Source organism: Vulpes lagopus, chromosome 11 (genome assembly GCF_018345385.1).
Source record: "Vulpes lagopus strain Blue_001 chromosome 11, ASM1834538v1, whole genome shotgun sequence".
Lineage (NCBI taxonomy): Eukaryota > Metazoa > Chordata > Mammalia > Carnivora > Canidae > Vulpes > Vulpes lagopus.
Genome location: NC_054834.1, coordinates 29,547,886 through 29,568,303, shown reverse-complemented (window position 1 = coordinate 29,568,303; position 20,418 = coordinate 29,547,886). Strand labels below are relative to the sequence as shown.

The following is a 20,418-nucleotide window of genomic DNA, read 5'->3' as shown; positions in this document are numbered from 1 at the left end:
GGTAAATGGAAAGACCTTGCAAGATCTGTTTCTTCCAATTCTTTTTGGGTTCCTCCCTCTTGGAGAAAAGGATGCTCCTTTCCTCCAGGTTTAGGGAAGTCATCTCTCACATGAGAGAGGGTCTCATAACCTGCTTCATGGTGGCCAGCAGAGGGAAGGTCAGAGAAACCCTCTTGCCTCTGCCAGTTTCTCTAATCCTTCCACATTGGGTCTTCAATATGCTCACCTGCTATATTTTGGGGTAGTGTGTCCTGAATCCCACTAGGAGGGGGGATATGAGAGGGAGCAAGAGAAGAGGAGACAGGAAGAAGAAGGGAAGGGAAGGGAAGGGAAGGGAAGGGAAGGAAAGGGAAAGGGAAAGGGAAAGGGAAAGGGAAAGGGAAAGGGAAAGGGAAAGGGAAAGGGAAAGAAGGGAAAGGGAAAGGGAAAGGAAGGGAAGGGAAGAAGAGAAGTGAAGCGAAGCGAAGCGAAGTAGAGAAGGGAAGGGAAGGGAAGAGAAGGGAAGGGGAGAGGAGAGGAGAAGAGAAAGAAGAGAAGAGGAGAAGAGAAGAGAAGAGAAGAGAAGAGAAGAGAAGAGAAGAGAAGAGAAGAGAAGAGAAGAGAAGAGAGAGAAGAGAAGAGAGAGAAGAGAAGAGAAGAGAAGAGAAGAGAAGAGAAGAGAAGAGAAGAGAAAAAAAGAAGAGAAGAGAAGAGAAGAGAAGAGAGAGAAGAGAAGAGAGAAGAGAAGAGAAGAGAAGAGAAGAGAAGAGAAGAGAAGAGAAGAGAAAGAAGAGAAGAGAAGAGAAGAGAAGAAGGAAGAGGGAGGAAAGGAAGTGAGAGGAGCCTCAGTCCTACAAGGGGCCCTGATTCCATACACCTTACAAGTAGGCCTAAGGCCAAGGAGAGAAGAGAAATAAAGATCTGCACACTTGAAAAGATCATGTCTTGCTTGAGTCAGTTTACCACAGGAAGGCAGACCACACACGAGGTCCCCCTACCACGGGCTCTCATACTCAGATCCTAGCCAGTCAGATGAAAATCTTCTCCTCCACTGAGGGAAAAGCTGAAGGAGAGAAGACGAAAAAGTTGGGTCTAGGTACAGAGAGAAGGGACCTTACTTTATGCCTTTTCTTTTGGTCAGATGATGTAAATGGTAAAATCAATTGTTTCTTGTTTAAAATTCATCTAGGAAGACTTTACAGTTCAAATGAATATAGGAAGTGAGATGACATTTCTGAGTGTGTGCTTTGAAATACAGCTAACTCTGGACAACTGGGGTTTGAACTGCATGGCTTCACTTACACACAGATTTGTTACAACAAATATAGTACAATGTTATAAGTGTATTTTTCCTTGCTTATGATTTTCTTCTTCTTCTTTTTTTTTTTTTTTTTTTTTTAGAGAGAAAGAGAGAGCATGTGGGGGTGGAGAGGCATAAAGAGGGTAAGAAAGAGAATCTTAAGCAGGCCCCACGCCCAGCTCGATCCCAACATGGAGTTCAATCTCACAACCCTGAGATCATGACCTGAGCTGCAATGAAGAGTCAGTCTCTTAACTGACTGAGCTACTCAGGCATGTCCTCCCACACTTATGATTTTCTTAAATAACATATTCTTTTCTCTAGTTCACTTTGTTGTAAGAATACAGTGTATAATACATATTACACACCAAATATGTATTAATCAGCTATTTATGTTATTGGTAAGGCCTCCAGTCTAAGTAAACTATTAGTATTTAGGTTTGGCAGGAATCAAAAGTTATATATGAGTTTTCAACTCATGGGGTGTCAGTGTCCCAACCCCACATGGTACAAGGGTCAATTGTATCTGCAATGACTTCTTTGGTTCCTAATGACACACCTATTTTTGTTCTGGCCTACAAGTGGTTACAGCTTCCTTTTTCCCCTGCTGCACTGGGTTACTGTCCTAATCCTTATGGTTTACCTATACTTTGCCTACACTTTTGTAATTAGTCCTGTTATGGATAAACCCTTTTCCAATTATCCTAATTTGAATGTGCCATCTGCTTTCCTACTGACACACTAGTATTGTGTCCTGACTATAGCCCAGGAAGCTTATAGGTGCTTCACATAGGTAAATTTGTTTAATCCTCATTTAACCCAAAAACTAGCTACATTTATTAACTGCATCTCATAGATGAAATAACTGACATCAGAAAGTCTAAATAGCTTGCCTGAAGTCACACAGCTAGTAACTGACAGGTGTTTGGATTAAACCCAAGCCCCTAGTTCCAGAGCCTCTGCTCTTAGTCACCGTACAATGCTACCTCTCAAGTAAATGATTTTGAATACACGTGTTGGGATACAATATAGCATTTATGAAGAATGCCATAGATAAATATGAAAGATCTTAAAAGTCTAAAGTTGAGGAAAAAAGAAAGTTTCAGAATTATTCCATCTTATGTGTGTTTTAAAATAAATATACAGAACTAGATTTAGATTGTTTATGGGTATATATGCATAGATATAAATATGTACTTATATATGGTAAAGTATATGAAGTAAAAATGAAAAGATACATATTTATATGCAGCAAAATACAAAAAATGATTTGGATACAAATGAAATCTATCATAATGATTTTCTCTGTAACGGAAGGGAATGTGTCTAAGGAATAAAACAAAGGGGATTTCAACTTTATCTGTGATGATTTATTCATTTAAAACAACAAAACATTAAAGAATTTGAAAAAATTAGACAAAATGTTAGCAATTTTTTATTCTAGGTCATGATTGGATGACTGTCTATGTTATCCATCACACTCAAACAAACATTTATAAAAGCCCAGTTTCAAAAAGCAAACAGCAGCAATAAAAATATTTATAGAAATACAATGTGAATAGAAAAATAGGAGGCAAAGTTATGGAGATTGAATGTGGAAAAAATAAAGAATTTTGATCATGAGGGGAAAAGAGTCAGAGGTGGCTCTGGGCAAGGAGTTGAGATCAAAGGTAGATTCTTGAAGATAAGCAATGCTAGAGCAGGTGAAATGATAATGGAGAGTGAATCAGAAAGAAAGAGATGGATGATGGAGAAGATGGGAGTTGGGGGGTATTTATACAAGGGAGCAAGGCCTCTAGAAACTTCAAGGGAGGAGGTAAGTATTAGGTGAAGGAAATATGAAGGAGTTAATTTCTGAAGATTTCAAGTTCTATTTTTTTTTCTCCCATATAATATGATGCAAGAATTTAAGGAGAAGATGTCAGACAGGTCTACAGTTATTTCAGCAAGTGGGAAATGAACTTACTAGAACAATCTAGGAGAATTGCTAGGGAGAGCCGAGTGCCACTGGAAGTTGCAGATCACAAAATGGATGTGAAACCTGTCTCTCATGTGAAATCTTATATAATTCTCAAAAATGCTTGATTGCTTCTTGAACCCGGACTTGGGTTTTTCCATACGAATAAGTTGGAGGGAACAGACGTCAAAGGTGTGGACAGTGTTTGCCAAAGAGTGGTCATACTTTAGTTTCATGAGATCTTACCTGGGAGAGGAGAGTAGTAGAGGAGGGATTTCAGGGCAAGTGATGAAGTGAAATACAGAGCCTACTAGATGGGTGATCAGATGAGGTCAAAAGATTGTCTTAATGGGGTTACTCCATTAATTAATCTTGTAGAACAAGAGGTGGTGTCAGAAAATGGAAGGTTGGGATTTGAGATTTGGGAGGTGCAGTTTCTGGTTAGGACGAAATCCCAAGTAAGTCCTTGGTGGAGTGAGACAAAGCTAATTAGAAATGAGTTGGAAAAAAATCTTTATGTGTAAATGTTGATTGGCCCCCACCCAGATACTGACATCACAGTGAGGGATGGCAAGAATCAAAGTGCTAAGAAAAGGTTGTGATCCCCAACAGCCAATCCCATCTAAAGATGAATGGATAAAGTTGTGGTCTATGTATATAATGGAATATTCCTCAGCCATTAGAAACAACAAATAGCCTACCATTTGCTTCCACGTGGATGGAACCGGAGGGTATTATGCTGAGTGAAATAAGTCAATCAGAGAAGGACAAACATTATATGGTCTCATTCATTTTGGGAATATAAAAAATAGTGAAAGGGATTAAAGGGGAAAGGAGAGAAAATGAGTGGGAAATATCAGTGAGGGAGACAGAACATGAGAGACTCCTAACTCTGGGAAACGAACAAGGGGTAGTGGAAGGAGAAGTGGGTGGGGGGTGGGGGTGACTGGGTGATGAGCACTGAGGGGGGCACTTGATGGGATGAGCACTGGGTGATGTGCTATATGTTGGCAAATTGAACTCCAATAAAAGAAAAAGAATCAGAAAAAAAAAAAGGTTGTGATCGTACAGTCATGGTTCTTGGAGAATAAAAAAGAGAAATCAGAGAAGCTAATTGTCATATTTAGCTTCAAACATCGGTTAAATAAATAAGTTCTATTTTTCTTGCATAACAAGAAGTCAGGATACAGGCTCTCTGGGCTAATACCAAGAGGCTTCTTTCCTCTAAATCATCTTTAGCTTGTAGCTTTTGCCCTCGGGCTTGTTGCCTCATGATTGCTAAGATGTCATACCAAGTTGTGCTACCCAGGGCAGCAAATTGTCATTACAGTCAGGAAGAAGGAGAAGGAGACCAAAGTAAGAGAGCCAGCTAGCTGAGTGGGCCTCCTTTTCAACTGAGTTCCTGCAAATTCTATCCAGTGATTTCTGTTTCCACCACATTAGATAAAACCATAGGACTTGGCTAATCTTAATTACAAGGGAATTTTAATTTTAATTTTTAATAGGCTGGGCATATTGCTGCTCCAAGCGAAATCCATTTGTGTTTCGGAGAGAAAAAGAGAGTGGCTCTGCTACGTGTTCTACCCAGGGAGTGCCAATCTTAGAGAATAATAGATCTTGTGAGAGCAAGGAGGTCTGTGAAGTGATGATGTATAGGGAGAAAATGAAATTATCTCCTAATCCTGAAATCCACAGGATGTGAAGGAACAAAACAAAACAAAAATAGCCAAAAAAAAAAAAAAAAAAAAAAAAAAACCACACAAAAAAACAAAACCAACCCTCTAATCTGAGAAGTTCAATTTCAGTTAAGTCCAGGAAGTGGTGGGAATGATAAGAGAGGAAGCTAAAGATAAAGAAAGTAAGCTAATTTAATAAGTGACAGAAAGACCAGCAATATGAACGTGAGAAAGGGTCAGAGTAGTAGGAGGTTAGTAGTTGGCAAACAGGGAGGTTTTACATCTGGAGGTCCCTGAGGTAAAAAAGGATGTGAAACATCGCACTGTTGATCCCTAATAGGATCTGAGACGAGAATGTGTGGGTTTTGTGACTGTGTTCCGGGTGCTTAGGTTGGTGGCATACTGGTTTCCTCAGGCCAGCTGACCCCTCAGGTTACATGCAGACCTGTGGGGAAGCTATGAGGACCCGCTGCTCAGGCTTCACAGGAGGTCAGGTGATGTATGACAGCAAAAGGGTTGCTCAGTACAGCTGTCGGGGTTGCATTCTGAACAAGAGCCCATGACCAAGAAAGGAGGCTGGGGGTGAAACTCAGCCAGAGCCACACTAAAGAAGCCATGTAGTTAGGTGTTTCTGCCACCTGGACTGGCCTCTCTTTCCTAATCCTCATGAAGGTGCCAGCCCCAGGCAATGCTACAATATTTGAAGGTATTGCTATTTATTTAATTAACTCATTTTTTATTTTCAATCATAGATATTTACTGACACAAGCAGTCCATCCTACGTGCTTTGGGGAAGCCAAAGACAAGATATGTTCATTATTTAGCCCCAAGGTGCTGACCTAGTGCTGTGGAACTAAGGCACAAATGGCTGTAGACTCCCAGATTCAGAGCCCCAGAATGCTAGGAATGGAAGAGAGCTTGGAGGTCATCCACTGAAATCCCTTATTCAGATGCGGGAGCAGAAACTAAAACAAAACAACACTTGCAAGGAAGATGGAGATGAAAGACTGGAAGACATATCCTTCATCCAAAAGATCCTTCTTGTTTCATGGAAAGGGAATTAAGTCCAAGATATTTTGGCTCAGAATGTTCAAGAAAGCCCTTTGTTTTTTAAAATGTCCTCCAGGGCTAAGTTGGATAATATTTGTAGTGAGAACATGGACTTACAGAATGTTCTTCCAACAGAAATTATTTGTCAGGGGAGGATGCTGTTCTCCAGGGAAAGGACAGTCGTTTTAACAGCCACTACTGACCTTGAGGATAAATACTGCATTAGGGTAATTATACCAGAAAAGCAGCTCCCACAGAATTATGTTGGCTGTCTGTGCCCTTTAAAGACAGAGCAGGACTCCTTGTTTTTAGTATCTTCTAGAGACAAAAAAGCATGGAGTCTGGATCCAACTTCATTTTTCTTCTGATTTAACATATGTAATGAGACACTTCTGGAATTTCCATTGGAATCATCTTGTTCGGCAGTTGAGTGGTGTTCAGATACAGTGAGGCCATCCCTAACGGAGAATTCCGTCCATCAAAATATGTAATAATTTGGCAAAACATGGGGTTTCCAGTTGCAATTCTTCCATGAACCAAATGGAAACAGTGAATGAGTCTTTTCAAAGTGTCTATGCCTTCACCTCCTTAACTGAGGAGATTAGGGCAACCAAAGACACCTGCGCATCTTCTGCCTATCACCAGACATTTTCCTAGAATTATCATTCTCTCATTTTCCTTCCATTCTGTCTCAGACCTAACTCCTTTCCAAACCTCAGCCTATCTACCTTATTCCCCCTGTAGACAGGCTCATATTTCATTCATCCTTTTAAAGATAATTCTTACCCTTAGCGCTCAAGTTATACATCATTTCTCCTCTTCCAATCACCTCCAAACCTCTCAAAAGAATAGGCTTCACTCCTTGCTTTAACTTTTTTTAACTCCCATTCATGAGCAAATTTCTTAAAATGGAGCACTGCATGCACAACTTCTCCAGAAATTGTGATCTTCAAGAGAGTCTCTCAGGAATTAACTGGGTTAAAGCCTGAAACAAAGTATACCTTACTTACTCCTACTTCCTTCCAGCTCAGGCCAAGAATCCTAGTGTGAGTTTTCCAATATGCACGACCTAGTTTTAAACTCTTCATTCCCCATCCCATCATCCATGTTCCACCAACACAAGACAAGATCTGGTTTCAAACCAATGCATCCAGCATAGCCTCATAGACAGTAAAAACCTGTCCAACCTATAGCCTTTGAAACTATGACACTCCGTTAAAAATTCCCGCAGGAAGTAATTCCACAAAAGAATTAAATTCTACAGCCAGCTCACTTTTTTTTTTTTAAATAAACACAAAAATTTGTGAAGTATGCTCCCACTCTTGCTGAAAAAAACTACTAAACCAAGAAGGAAAATGAACTGACAAAGAGTGGGAGACAATAAGCCAAAAAGCAACACAGGTTAAGAAAATCAGTTTAACATGAAGATAAACTTCTAGTAATTGTAAGGAACTAGCGAAAAATAAAACCAATAACTTACTATTTCATGTTTTGTTTTTCTTTATCTAGAAAATAATATAATTACAGGAGAGAAGGAGTTATTATACTCAAGCTAAATGGTTTTTTTTTTTTTTTTTAAGATTTTTTATTTATTCATTTGAGAGAGCAAGGTAGCACAAGCAGGGGGGATGGCAGGCAGAGGAAGAGGGAGAAGCAGGCTCCCCACTGAACAGGGAGCCCAATGTGGGGCTTGACCTTGGGACCCTAGGATCATGACCTGAGCAGAAGGCAGACGCTTAACCCACTGAGCTACCCAGGCATCCTGCAAGGTAGGGTTTTCATTTGGTGAGAGGAGAGAGATACTACATAATGTTTAGACTGTTAAAATTAATTTACTATATATATATATATAAAAGAATTATATATTTAATATATATATATATATATATTAAAAATCTATGGATGGCCATTAAAATAATAAAACATGTAACTACCAAATGAGCAAAGCATGATAGAAAGGAATAAACTCTGTCTCAAACATAAGGTTGGAAAAAAGGAAAGTGTTAACACAAAATAGGGTTATAAAAACACATCCAAATATATTATTGATTGCAGCAAATGGAAAAAAAACTATATTCACCAATTATTAAGGGCATAGATTATCAGGTTTGAAACATATAGAGCTATGCTATTTAATGTTTTAAAAAGTAATAAAGACTAAGAAATGGTGAACATAGGCAAGTACTAACCAAAAAATGGTGAGGTGGAAATGTTAATATCAAACAATATAGATTTTAGAGCAAAATTAAATGAAAGAGACAATGACAGATATTATAAACAGATTTTTTTTTAAATAAAAAGGTATAGTGATCATGACCTTGTCGACATTTAAGAATACAGTTTCATAATATACAAAGCAAATACTGTCTTGGTTACTAAAGAAATAGAAAAATCCACATTAAATTTAGAAGTATTAAAAGATCTCCATCAGGAACTGATAAACAAACATAATGAGTAAGCATAGAGAAGGTTTGAATAAAATGGATAATTACAATAGATGAAGATGTGTAGAACCTTGTATATACCCAACAAAAAGAACACAACATACAGTTTTCCAAGTGTATGAAGATTATTTACCAAAAATTGGCTAACAGACAACAAATTTCAACAGAAACCCCAGGCCCAAATAGTTCTTCAAGTTTTATTTACTACATTTCTACAGAACAGATGTGGACTTCTGCTTATATTTATTTTTTGCCCCTTTTCTTGTTCTAAGAGTCGCTGACGATTCGGGTATTTCTATCAAATGGAAGAATGGCTGCTGTGTTATTTAGCATAAAATATTTCAGAATATTAGTATTTCCATTGTGAATTATGGCTTTTAAGCCTTAAAAAATATTTTCCTTTGTCATATTTAACACTTTTGGGCTTGAATTTCTTGTGTTAGATCAGAATTACTTCTTGGACTTTCTTGTTTTTGTATGTCCCTTATGCCCTGGTCCGTTTCTTTGTGTTTAATTTTTCTAAATAACTTTATTTTAGAAAGTCTTTATCTACAGAACATAGTTGGGTGTTACCTTGCACGTCTGATAACTTTCCTTTTAATAGGAGATTTACACCCACTCCCATTCACAGATACAACTTACATCATTGGTCTTAACTCTGTCGTAATATTGTACAGTGACGTGTGTTTTGTAACATTTTCTAGTTTTTGTTCTCTGCGAAATGTGTATTCTCTGCTCTTTCATCTATCATTTTAAAAAAATTTTGGTACTTAGGTATTTTTGCACCAATGGTTACCTTTGTACATATACTGTTGGTGGTGCTTTCATTTCCCTGTTTCTTTATTTAACCTGTTCCTCTCTGGTTTCCGAGATTTTTTAAAAAATTTCTTTAAAGTTTCTTTTTATTGGAGTTCAGTTTGCCAACATATAGCATAACACCCAGTGCTCATCCCATCTAATCCTTTATTAATAGAGGGCAATCTTCATTCAGGGTGACTTCTTTATATATATATATATATATATATATATATATATATATATATATAAATAAATTTATTTTTTATTGTTGTTCAATTTGCCAACATATAGAATAACACCCAGTGCTCATCCCGTCAAGTGCCCCCCTCAGTGCCTGCCACCCCGTCACCCCCCCCCCCCGCCCTCCTCCCCTTCCACCACCCCTAGTTCGTTTCCCAGAGTTAGGAGTCTTCCATGTTCTGTCTCCCTTTCTGATATTTCCTACCCATTTCTTCTCCCTTCCCCTCTATTCCCTTTCACTATTACTTATATTCCCCAAATGAATGAGACCATATAATGTTTGTCCTTCTCCGATTGACTTATTTCCCAGATTTTATGAAGATCCTTGAACACCAACCCAATGCCCATCCAACAACCAATGACCTAATTCTACTCTTCTCTTTCTTTTCCCTTCCCCCATGTTCAGTTCCATTATTTATATAAAGAATTCTTGCCTATCAATATTGAAAAGCCAATCAGCAAAGGAGTAAGTTGTTTTAAAAATGAGAATAGACAACTACAGGAGAAAACAACTGCTGTGTGGCCCAACACAAAAACTACAGAAGCTCAAATCCACTTGTCATCAGAAAGGTATATGTTAAAATGGCATGATTCTTTTGCCTGGCAGTGGCAAAACATTAAAGCCTTGCATATGTTGTATATTGAAGGAAATGAGAGGGAAATGATGCTTCTATATATTTCTGTTGGGAGTCTACATTGGTCTGACCACTTTTTAATCTTGTAGTCTTATATTCACCAATTCTACTTTGTAGGATACATTTGTGGAGCAACTCCTCCAGGAGACACACATAGGGATATTATTTGAAGTCCTTTTGCCAGAAGCAAAAAATTGGAAATGATCTAAGTCTTTAATAGAAAGTCTACAGAGAAATGCAATTATATATGCTCATGATAAATTATCACCATCAATTAAAAGGTATAAACTGGAGGTAGAGTGTAAGCTGCACACTTGCTGTGTTAGTATTAATGCTTTTTAAGCCTCAACAACTTCATCTTCACTTAAAAAGATCACAGTGTTCCTTTCTTTAAAAAATGACATTAGGGGCACCTGGGTAGTTCAGTTGGTTAAGGGTCTAACTCTTGTTTCAACTCAGGTCATGATCTCAGGGTTGTGAGATGGAGCTCCGAGTCAGCCTCCTGGCAGAGTCTGTTTGAGATTCTCTCTCCCTCTCCCTCTGCCCCCCCCCATGCTCTCTGAATAAATGAATGAACGAATGAATAAATAAATAAAATCTTTTTAAACATGACATTAATTAGAGCACTTATCTCGTGGTTTCATTGTGAGAAATAAATATGGGAATGTGTGGAAAGTGATTTTAAAATCCCTGGCACATGGAAAATGTTCTGCCCTGGTGTAATCTAGAAACAGAAAATTTGTAATTCTGAATAAAAGAGCAAGGTAGGGATTATGTTACTATATATATATTATATATTATATTTTATATTATAAATATATTATACATATATTATTTACATAAATCATATAAATATAATTATAAATACATTATATTTATATATAAATGAAATGTACATAAATTATAGTATTTATGAATCCAGTGTAAGTGAATAGATTTTTAAAAGAAAAATTTAAAAGAAGAAAACTACATACCAAAATCTATAGGGATTGTGTATACTGAGGATGGGAGGAGAATGGAAATAGGAATGGGCATTTAAAAGGATTTTAAGTTCTATCTAATGCCTCTTAATTTAAAGGAAAAAAGTGTGGAAGCAGATATAACAACTTGCTGGCAGTGTATACTCCAGGAGGCAGAATATAAATTGAACTAATACATAATTTTTTTAAAGAATCAGAAAGAAAGAAATCCAGCACCATGTAAGGTGAATACTTTACCTTATTTATCCTGTGTGCTCTTGGCTGGCCTTAGGGTGGAACTTGGCAGCATTAAGAGAGATTAAGCAGTGAGTGGATGGATGCCTATTCACCACTGACCACATGGTCCTAGGTGTCCCCAGATCAGAGGTTCACCCCACAACGTGCCATCATTGGTTATGAAAGGCATCCCAACAAATGTGTTGTTAATGATAGTTAAATAGACACATGATTTAGTTAAGAAAATGAATTAGAGGGCTGCCTGGGTGGCTCAGTTTAAGATGTTAAGCCTCTGCCTCTGGCTCAGGTCATGATCCCGGGGTCCTGGAATAGATCTCCACTCTGGGCTCTCTGCTCAGTGGGGAGTCTGCTTCTCCCTTGCCCTCTGCTGCTCCCTCCTCCTGCTCATGCTCTTTCCCCCTCCTCCTCCCTCTTCCTCTTTTTCTCTCTCTCTCTGTCCCTTGCTCTTGCTCTCACTCTGCACTGTCTCTCAAATAAGCATATAACATATTTTAAAAAATAAGAAAATGAATTCGAAATAAATCACAGCAATTCTGTGGGGTAGGCACGAGACCTTTCTATCAGACAAAAAGCTCAATTATCCCCACTATTGTCGGCTCCATTGCTAATTCCTGCCTCTGTAGTATCTAGCACTTGGAGCCTGCAGCCCTGTGGCATCCTGCAAAACGGATGGATACCTCTTTGGCTTGTTTTCTGAATTCTATTCACTGCTTTTTTAGTGACCGCTCCTAACTACCCCTTTCTATCTTTTGTAAAGAGATTGAAACCACTCAGAATGTGATGGCCTACTTCCCTTCCTCTATGTTACAGCTTTCTACATTTTTCATACATTTTCTATCATTTTGAGGGATGTTTGGGAAGGCAAGGAAAAAAGATTAGTTCAATTCATTTTTAAAAAACTTCAAATTTATTTTATGTGAGTGTATTGGTTAATTTTATGTGTCAACTTGACTGACCACAGGGTGCCCAGGTATTTGGCGAAACATGATTCTGGGTGTGTCTGTGAGGGTGGTTTTGGATGAGATTAACATTTGAACCGAACCAGTAGACAGAGTCAACCCCTTGGCCTCCCCAAAGTGGGTGGGTCTCATCCAATCCACTTAAAGCCCGAATAGGACAAAAAGCTACGGAAGGGAGAATTCATTCTCTTTCTGCTTATCTTCACTGGACCATGGGTCTTCTCCTGCCTTCAGACTTGGACTCAGCTTGGAACTTACACTGTAGGTTCTGCTACTCCAACCTTATGAAGGTTTTGAAAACAAATAGATGCCAGATTCATTTTTATTTCTATTGCATCTTACATCCTTTGCCTGTTGGGCTCTAGTCTGCCTTTTAGTATGATTGAGATAGTTTTGATTCTTGAGTAGTCCACCCATTCGTCACACAAACTCTTCTGAATCAGTCAGAAACCCGCTTTGATGCTTTGACCTCCAGCCCTGGCCAAGACATCACCCTGCTTTGCTCTACATTAATTTTTTTTTTTTTCACTTTATTCTCTACTTGAGGATCTTTAAATATCAAACTGTAATTTAGGCTCTTGCCCCACGGAGTCTCCTCTGCTAGTTTTATATCTCCAGTCTAAGACTCAGTGGTCAACAATAGTGTTCATATCTCTATGAACATTAAGTGTTGCATCACTCAGATTAGTTGATCGGCTGGCGTTTATGCAGTCGGCAATCAGCAGAACTTGGACAGTTGCATTTAGCTCAAGCATTATTTGTAAATGTCAATGTGCTAATGTTGTGTTAAGTGCTGGGGTTGCAGAGGTGATTATGACAGGTTTCTTTGTTAATAAAATATATGGTAGAGAGCTGTGGTCTTCGAACTTTTTTGATTATAAATTATAGTAAGAAATATAGTTAATATAGTTTATTTAATGATGTTGTTCACACACCCATATGGATAATTAAAGCAAAAATCTCAGAAAAGTATTTAGCTTTCTTCATGCAATGTGCTTATGTGTCTATTATAACCTATTCATTTAATTTAAAACATTAGATCATAATACAGTACACAGACTTTACAAGCCAGTAACGAGCCCTATCCAACAGTGTAAAACAAATAATTTTAGACAATGGGGAACATTATGAGAACCATCTGTAATTCTATATTTAGAGCTTTTCTTACAGATGATGTAATTGCTGTTTATTTTTAGCTTAGACTCATGCCTACCCTTCAGGCATCTGTATTTACATATTAATTTATCAAGCTCTTGGGTCCTGATAGGATGAAACACAAATAAGGTAGCTTTTGGATGGGAATAATCCTGGAGTGATTGGAGACAGGCAAAGGTCAGGCAAAGGCCAGGCAAGACTGACCAAGGGAGGTGGGGGCAGGGTCCAAGGAATTACCTGATGTTGTTATCAAAGTAAAGAATAATCAGAAGGCCAATTATAGAATTAGGGAAACTTGGGAGCAATATCTAGTAGATAGAATGGTGTAGCATATTTTGTCTCTTATATCACTAAGTTCAGGGCTTATTTCCTCCCCCCAGATCTTCCCTGGTGGCCCTTGAAAGCTCACACATCTTGGGCCTGCCTCCATTGCTCACTTACATCATATTGATAGGATGTTCTGGGGTCTTGAGAGCAGGCAGTGCCTTTCTTTAAATTCCTAGCACCCAGCTAACTGCCTGGCAGCCTGGCACAAGTAGATACTCAGTCCACATCTCAGCTTTTCCAAATCTCCCCTCCTCCACTGTGGCACAGTTAGGCTAACTGATCCCTGGGGCTCTTGCAGTCCTAACAGGCTAGGATTGTGATGGATCTGGGGTAGCCCAGGGCTGCTCTGTGGCTGGCTCACACTTACCCATTAAAACATGAATGGCCTGTGCTGGGTTTGAGGGCTCTGACCTGCCTCAGCAGAATAGTGTCCTCACTAGAGCAGTGGGAAGCCTAGAGCTGCAGAGACAGGATCCCAGCCTCCAGCTCCTACAGTTGCTGCTGCTCCCCAGCCAGCGATTTCCTCTAAGGTCTGGATTGGTCCAGGAGCGACAGAGGGCTGGCAGAGAGCCTCTATATATTCCTCAGAGGGAGAGGCAGACTCAGACAGTTGTGAAGTTTTCAAAGTCTCGCTCTGCCGTTCAGAATTTGTGCTCAAAACTGAGGAGCTAAGCCACTTGCCAAAATGTGCAAAGGACTTGCAGCTTTGCCCCATTCATGCCTGGAAAGGTGAGAACCAAATTATTTGGGTTTAAGAGATGGAGATACGCAAAATCTCTGCTCAGGGGGAGGATATCCAGGGGCAACAGAAAGCCGTTGTTGTTTGTGCTGCAACAGGTGTAGGATTGTAGACTGGGGCTTGCCTCCTCTCTGTCAATGGTACAGAGGCTTGTGTGGCCTGAGCTGTAGGACACAGATCCACCATGGGGTAGCTTATGCACCATTTCATATCCAGAGCTTCATTTCCTCCAAGGAGATGCCTATTGTATAGGTGCTTGCTCAGAGTCAAAAGTGCATGGTTAGGAGAATGGATTCCAACATCACACTGCCCTGCCTGCCTTTGAACCGTGACTCCTACTGACTCTTTTGTGGGCTTGGGCAATTTATTTACTCTTTCTGTATTTTGATTTCCTTCTCTGTGAAACGGAAATGCCAAGAGCATCTACCTCACAGACTGGTTATTAGGACTGAATGAACTACTGCATATTAAACACTCAGCACACTGTCTGGCACATATTAAAACTGTCTAAATGTTAACCTTTGTTAATTGATGTGTGTGGACTGAGAGAGGGGAGCAGGTTTGTGACGAGGAGGAGGGGATTTCTCATTGTTCTTTGTATCTTGATCCCATTAGATGGAAGTATCTGGATTGCTTGAGGGAAGAAAGACAGTGGAACACAGAAGTTATTTATTAGCTAGGATTCTTTTTTTAGATAAATAGGAAAACACCATTGAGATTCTCTGGTAATCCTTAAACTGGCCTGAATTCTGGAGGGAATCCTAAGCATCTAGGCTGACAACCCAACAACACTACTTGACACGGGAAGTAGTAAAGATGTTTATCCTCCTCTTATTTCTTAAGAATAGATTTGATTACATTTGGGTCGAGTTTTCAGTGTTTAAAAGTAATGAAGATGAATTTCTTGCAACCCAACTCTATCCATAAAGGCACCAGCAGTGTTTGCCTAAGACAATTTTGTTCAATGGGTTATTTATGATTTGTCTCATCTCTTACAAGCTCAGGTCTGACTCCTATTACTGCTTTATATCTGACATGTGAACATGAATATTAATATTGAATCACTTTTTGTGTTGTTGAGTGCACAGTAAAATCTTATGCTCCATGATATAACTAATGTTCATGTGGGATATTTTAGGGTGGCCAAGGAGCAAGCATTTTTTCCTAGATTGCCTAAACCTTTTAATTTACTGGCGTGTGGTAGACTCTTGCAATTTCTGTTTCCTATTCATTTTTTTCACATTCTATTTCCATTGCAAATAGAATCCTATTTCCAATGACAATGCTGCCTGACAGGGGTGTTTTGGAGAAATGGAATTGTGGAACTGTCAAACTGTTAGCACACATTCATGGAAAAATCTGAGAGTATCCTGAAGCATAGGATGAATTTGGATGAATGAATGCATCCAAAACCACCATCCCGGCTCTTCTGTTTGTTTCATTTCCCTCGTCCTCAGAAGCCCCCCCACCGCCCTTTCCACTTCTCTCCACGCTGCAAGAGGAACGTGGATGGGCCTGAATGCTTAGATAAGATGTTTGAAGACTCCTATAAAATAAATCAGGACAACATAGATCCTTACAAAATGAATCTGGTTATAATGGAACGCCCTACTGAAGAGTTACATTGCACCTTCTGGTTGCATAGGAATAAAATTCAGTTTACAGAAACCAGATTAACATGTGATTGATCACAGTGGAAAGAGGACTTGCAAAAGAGTGAAAAGCAGACTCAGTTTTGTCATTATCTAAATTTGCACCCATGAGCAAGTTCTTTCACTCCCCCAGGATTCTATATTCTCATTTAACCAGTTAGAGTTGGAGTTACTGTCCTCTAACATCTTTTTCCATGCTGACATAGTTTAAATATTTTTAAACCACAATTTATGTCTGTGGCCAACCAGAGATGCAATTAAAGGGAAATTTATCCTAATTAATTTCTCTCTAAAAGTTTGGGAGCAGAAAAGAGTCAATTAATGAAAAATCATCCAGAACCTAACGCTGTGCTGAAATCATGGCAGCGGCAGAAGCACCTACTCAGAGATTCTAATTCTGATTTACAAGAAAGTAAGATTTACTCCATGTTCCAGGAGATTTAATCCTAGAAAGTATTCCTTGTTTAATGTGTAGGGAAGCATTATGCCAGAGTCATCTATGATATATTCATAGAAACTATTTTTCTTTCTTTAGATCTTTAAGACTATTGCTTATTAAAACCCAAAGTTGACCTCACATATTTTTATATATTTAGAGAGACCAGTAATCCAAATATATGAGCAACAAATGGCGACCACCCCAAACTTCTGCCTTGTGGTATATTGAAACCAGTGCCGTGTGGGTAGCAATATGACAGTTGGTGGAAAAATGAAAAAGTTGAGTCAATTAAAAAAAAAAAAAAAAGTTGAGTCAGTTCAAGTTCTTATTTTTTCACCCATGATTTTCAACTTGGGTTTTAGGCTTCTTTTGAAAATCCATTTTATTTCTAGAGTCTCTTGAATTTCTCTGAAAGAGTTTAAGTTTTAAAGTAAACACTGCTCTTTGGAAAACGACAAAAATACTCTAAAATTAAAGTGTTTTTGTGATGATTTCCAAAAAAGTTGTTAGCATAATATAAGGAAGCCAGCGTGATTATTAAGATTGTTCTCCTTCAGTACTGACCAGTCCTGTCACCAAGTTCAGTCTCTACTAACCTGAAAAGGAGAGTAGGGAAGTAATGAAAACTTAGCTTCTGACAGAGTTTTCCCTGGGATATTTATAAAGTCTCACAAACCTTATACCTCTGTCAGCATCTGCCGTAGCTCTGACTTCTGTTTATGATTATAAAGGCTGCTGGTGGTGAAATGTTTTCAATCCACAGTTCACACGGGAGCTTCTGGTCATCTCAAGTTTGTGACAATGTTGGGAATTTCAGGACCTGTAGAATGTTAATGAGGAAAGTGACTTTCTGGTTCTTTAAGTTTATTATTATTTTTACTGAATAGATTCCATTTTTTTTCTCCTCTCCTGATTTATAGATGGGTCTAAGTGTGGGAAATTTAGAGTAGAAAGTCGCCTAATAAGCAAGGCCACTAATCAACTAATTCTTTAAGGGCAGTAAGCCACATGGAAGCACCTTGCTGAGTAGGCTAAGTCTCCTGGGTCTGAGGATTAAATAAATACTGCATTTTCAAGGATATGAACACATCCTTGGGCCAACTATGGAGGATAATTTGCCAATGAACTTGAACAAGTCATAGCTCAGTCAGAGTAGATAAAACACCATCAAAGAAGCCTACAGAGATAGTGAGAGTGCCTCTAGTTGACTTTAGGATCATGCTTTCTGGGAATAAGTATGAATCTGAAGCTTGCTGTAGCTCGTAGAAAGTCTTGAGATATAATCACCCAGTATTTCAGTGAAACTTTATAATGTTAAGAAAGTAAAGGAACTGTTTAATAAAGATGAGATGTGGTGAGTCACTTTTGTTTTGGTTTTTATTGCTGACACAATATTGATTATTTCTCTGGATTGCTTTTCAAACTCCATACTTGCCTTAAGCATGAGGATGAATGACACAGACCCTGCTCTCAAGGAAACTGCAGTCCAGTTAGGGAGACAAATAATAAGAAATGAGTCTATGGTGTTGAGATCCTCTATGAAGGAATAAATGATGGAGTGCAAAGAAGTACAAGACTGGGAGGAGGTGGTGGGGAGCTCAGAGAGCTTTTGGGTCAGGGAAACTTTGCAAGAAGTTATAAGAAATGATACTTAACCCAGACTCATGAATGAAGCCTTGGGAAGAAAGGGTTGGTCAGGTCTAGCTGAGAAGAGTCAAGAGAAAGAAGGCATCTCAAGGCCAAATCTCTGGTCTGCCTGGGCAGAGTCAAGGAAGAGAGAGGGCCCAAGGAGCTTGGCTGCTGTTAGGGCATCTTTGGACTTTGTACTATCCCTGTATTATCTCTCTGAGGCAAGCAAGAAGGGAATTTGAATTTCTAATCAGTTAACCTCCCATGCAGCACATCCTGTGTACTGTTGCCTTGGAATTTGTCGAATTCCCTTCCACTCCTGTCTGTGAAGATCGATCGAAGAGATTTGTTCAGGGGAAAGATATTCACCCCTTCCCCTTTGCCTAAGGAGTTTATTTACTAAACAATCAGACAAGCAGGTACATGGTAAGCACTCAATAAATATTTTGTCAAGAGAATGCACAAATACATTTATAAGTGGAGACAGGGCTGCTCCCAGTTTGGCCTGGTGCTTCATCTGCTTGCAAAGAAAGGGATGGGAAGAACAGTAGAGTAGCAGTGGTGTTAGAGACCACGATAAAATAAAGAGGAGCTGGGGGGCGGGGAAGGGTTAGGAGAGGGAGGAAGGTGGAGAGGAGCCTGCAGCATTCCTGCAACTTCCTTAGGAAAAGAGGCAGGTCTTTCTGTCTCTGGTGAGGGTAGGCCTGGGGCTGCTTGGGGAAGCTTCTGAGCCTATCACCCTGGCTCTGTCTCCTGCAGCTGCTGCCTGAGCTTTCCCGATGGATCACATCCCCGATTCTAAAGGGGCGCCTCTTCCTAGTCTTTCATTCAGTCTGGGCTAAGTTGAAACACCAGATCTCAATTCAAAACACATTTGGGTCCCAGAACCTGAAGTTTGGGATGATCCTTGAAAGGTTATCTAATTTTTCCTTCTTTCTTTCTAAAGACTCTCCACTGTTATGGGACAGCTGATATCTAGGGATGGGGTTAATGCTTCATGGTCATGGCTTTTGTCTGTCCTCCTGGCCAGAAAGCAAAGGAACTGAACTTTAATTAGTTCAGACAGGATCAATCCTTAGTAACAGGAACCAGGCTCTGGCTGGAGACCAGAAGATAGCAGGTTCCTATCTCTTTCTTCCTCTAAAGTCCCAATCAGTTCTCAGATAACACTGAGCCTGCACTGTATTTCCAAAGCTGAGTCATCCAGAGGATAAGGCAGTGAACGCCTGTTTTTGATGGCCTGAGGAGGTAACTCCTAAGATTATACATTTTAGGAATATTGAAGAAAGCCCAGAGTAAGGAAGGAGGCAAGTTCACAGTCTACCCTCTGCCTTAACATCAGCAAGGAGGTGCAGCGGAAAGAACATGGTGCTCGTAACTCTACTTCTATTACTTCCTAGTTGTGCCAACTGGAGAAGTCACTAAACCTCTCTAAGCTTCATTTCCTCATCTGTAAATGAGGATATTTTTCTTATTGGGGAGAAATGCTATAACCCCTATCAAAGAATTAATTTCCTTCCATCCTTCTTTCCCTCTTTGCGGGTAGTCAGGAAATCATTTAAACATCAATTATGTGCCAAGGCCTTTGATAGAGCTTATTTATTTCCATCTTTCCTCATCATAACTTCATCTTTTTAAATAATAAAGATGAGTGTGTCGGATAGTACAGAATTTTTACCATTTCATCCATAATTCCTCAGTGGATATCTCCTTTAAAAATATAGCAACTTCTCACAAAACATTAAAAGCCATCAAAAGCCATGATCATACTTAAAATTGAACAATTCTTTAATATTAGAAAATATTCTGTAAGCATCCAAATATCCTCAATGACTTTCTTGCAGCTGGATTGTTTGAACCAGGATCAAACAAAGGTCACACTTTTTTTTTAATTGTTATTACTGATTTTTATTATTATTAGATAGATAAGCACCAGCCATTGATCTACCATTGATTATGTAGAAGTACTTCTTACAAATGCACTTAAGGACACCTTGAAACTGAGAGGCCAGTGCTTTTATCTAGTGGGGAGACATTAGCAATCTTATTAGAAGCCATTCGACAGAGCAGGTGTGGTGAGGCAGGGAGCACTGTTCATAAACAACACTGACCTGAGAGGTTTGTCTCCAGTGCCCTTTCTCCCCCTCTTCCTGTCCCTTCACTGAGTGCAAAAAGCCTCTCACAGAGCCTGCCTGACTTCTCTACATCAAATCACATTATCT

The 20,418-nt window shown here is 39.2% G+C and overlaps 1 protein-coding gene across 1 annotated transcript in view; it reads left to right on the top strand.

Annotated features, from left to right (window-relative positions):
- Positions 1-14,314: 14,314 nt before the first annotated feature.
- RGS5 (regulator of G protein signaling 5) overlaps positions 14,315-20,418 on the top strand; it is a 47,360-nt gene continuing 41,256 nt past the window's right edge. The window contains exon 1 of the mRNA XM_041721775.1: positions 14,315-14,466. Coding sequence (XP_041577709.1) covers positions 14,423-14,466 — 44 coding nt within the window. The 5' untranslated portion in view covers positions 14,315-14,422. The remainder of the gene's footprint in view (positions 14,467-20,418) is intronic.